The sequence below is a fragment of the Cryptomeria japonica genome, chromosome 10, assembly GCF_030272615.1.
Source record: "Cryptomeria japonica chromosome 10, Sugi_1.0, whole genome shotgun sequence".
NCBI classification, from domain to species: domain Eukaryota; kingdom Viridiplantae; phylum Streptophyta; class Pinopsida; order Cupressales; family Cupressaceae; genus Cryptomeria; species Cryptomeria japonica.
Window position 1 is genome coordinate 285,360,402 of NC_081414.1, and position 2,287 is coordinate 285,362,688.

Genomic DNA, 2,287 nt, shown 5'->3' on the forward strand with positions numbered 1-2,287 from the left:
TTATTCAATTTCTTAAAAAATTATATAATTTTTCCTAACATATTTAAAATAAAATATGGAATGATTTCTTTAACTATGTAATTAAATGAATAGTTAATTTGATTATACTTCTAACAACTAATAAACAATCTTTAATAGACAAATTAAATATAATCTATATGTAATGAAGACCATAATTATGGAAGATGTAATTCTTAAAACTTTAAAAGAAGTGAAACTGACATGTTACAAGAACACAAAATAAATACCTACAATCATGTCCATCAGCAACTTCAGAAACTTTCCTTTTTCACATCTTTTATATCATCTATTGTCAATTTTCACAACAAATATGAATTGCCTTTAAATAAAAGATGTAGATAAAAATTTAGCATGCCTAAATACACTAAAGGGAACAATAACTCATTGTTTATTATTCACTTACAAGAGCATGCTGGGTTTACATGGTCTTAATTAATCATATCGATGGAAGGCAAATGAATTTTCTAAGCGTACAATGATATAACAATGTAAACAAATTAGATAATATATGAGTTCAATTGACCAAAGCGCAGTGGCGTCTGATTTGTCCTGCATTCCCAGTGAGGATGTCAATTGTACCCATCTTCTCCATAGATCTTCCAAACTCAGTAAAGAACCAACTAGTAGAGTTAGAAGTTGAAGATGCTAGTGCAGAGTTTATGAAAGAGTTTGCTTCAGCATCCGTGACAAGTGCAGCATCTGATGCAAAAAGTCCTCGTTTCCTCCTCAAGTTGATGTAATAATGGTTGTCAAATGTTCGAAAGCTTCCAGGATCCATCTCTACTAAGCTCTTATTGTCTCCAGGCTTGCATTTTATTCTCAATTTGTTCGCATATGACTCAGCTAGGGAAGGGTCTGTAGGTTTGGAGATTCTAGTTGCAAAGGGTCCGCAATGGGAAGTGCCGATAGTGTGAGCCCCAGACAGCACAACCAAATCTTTCATGTTTAAGCCCTTTTTAATGAAAGAGGACTTAAGTTGTTCGAAGCTTGCAGAGGGAGATGGCAGGTTTGTCAATGCGTCTTTCTTCAGGGATATAACGCCATCCCTTCTTCCCATGGGAACGCTCCACACTGGCCCTCCAATCTATCCATACAAACATCAGATGATGTGTTACAAGTAATTTCAGTTTATGATCTATCAAATAGTACGAAAGCTCTTTGTAATTTAATGGTTAAGAATGGTTGTAATTTTGAGAAGACAAAAAAACAAGTTCTAGTAATATACCATATCCACTGCATCTCGGGTGACGAGGGCAAGAATATCAGCGCAAGACACCACGCCAGGGCACTGCTTTTCAAGCTCTGCCTTTGCAGCGTCAATCACTTGAAATCCCCTCAAGCTCAAATTTGGAATTGCGTCTTTCTCAGCATCTTTGTTCGTTGAATTCAGTAGCACTGACCCGTCGCATCCCTGCATTGCATTAAAATGAAAATCAAAATGCGACAGGTAAACTTTAATATAAAATATACTAAGGAATTGCTACTCACCCTTACAAAACAATCGTGAAAATACATCCTTAGAATAGGAGCAGCCAAGGAGGGGGCGCTAGATATGTACTTGTCCACGGTGCTTCTTACTATTTTCTCCGCCTCTGGGCAGCTTCTTTTGTAGAAATCCAACTTCAGTTCCGTTTTTCCATTGCTAATGGCGGTTGTCGCACTTCTAGCCACAATAGAAAGAACAGAAAGAATAAGCCCAACTACGATAGACTTCTTACTCGCCATCGGTATACCTTTCTTCTTTTACTATCGATTCGGATCAGGTCAGATCAGATAACATACAACAAAAGAGAAACAAACAATGATTGTGGTTCTGATGTGAGAGGAATCGCCGAATTTATAAGCAGAATAGAGAAGAGGGGGAGGCAAGGAATCTTTACGCGACGGCGGTTTCACGTCGACTTCCAAGGCAAGGCGATCAGTACAGACATGTTTGATGAAGAGATAGACAATGGCAAATTAATTTATTGTTTTCATCTACGGAAACGTGCTTCTAGGGAGATATCCCTTGGAATAATTGGCCGCATGCCTTTCTTTCTTCCCATTTTCTAGTATTAATCTTGGCTTGTATTTTTCTCAATGAAGCTACCTACCACATTTCCTCAAGCAGCAACTCCGGGAATAGCAGCGCAACACTTTATTATAATCTTTTTCTTCCTAGCTCACCATGCTGAGATGGCCTCTTGTAGCAGTCGCATCCTTAGTTTCTAAGGTAGACTTTCTTCTTCTTATCGAAGGGAATAATATCTATGAATTGCGATCGCAG

The 2,287-nt window shown here is 37.7% G+C and overlaps 1 protein-coding gene across 1 annotated transcript; it reads right to left on the bottom strand.

Annotated features, from left to right (window-relative positions):
* Positions 1-535: 535 nt before the first annotated feature.
* Positions 536-1,746, bottom strand: LOC131055588 (peroxidase 3-like). Its single transcript, XM_057990055.1, has 3 exons — positions 1,510-1,746; positions 1,247-1,432; positions 536-1,105 (listed from the first exon to the last, which is right to left on the bottom strand). Exons 1-3 carry the CDS (start codon positions 1,744-1,746, stop codon positions 536-538), a joined length of 993 nt encoding a protein of 330 aa, XP_057846038.1.
* Positions 1,747-2,287: the final 541 nt, after the last annotated feature.

What these genes read in the sequence shown, in the direction of transcription:
- LOC131055588 (XM_057990055.1), bottom strand. Translation starts at nt 1,746, where the DNA reads ATGGCGAGTAAGAAGTCTATCGTAGTTGGGCTTATTCTTTCTGTTCTT. An exon ending in TTCACGATTGTTTTGTAAGG is followed by an intron (nt 1,433 to 1,509) that starts GTGAGTAGCAAT and finishes AATGCAATGCAG; the next exon opens with GGATGCGACGGGTCAGTGCT. An exon ending in CCCGAGATGCAGTGGATATG is followed by an intron (nt 1,106 to 1,246) that starts GTATATTACTAG and finishes TTGTATGGATAG; the next exon opens with ATTGGAGGGCCAGTGTGGAG.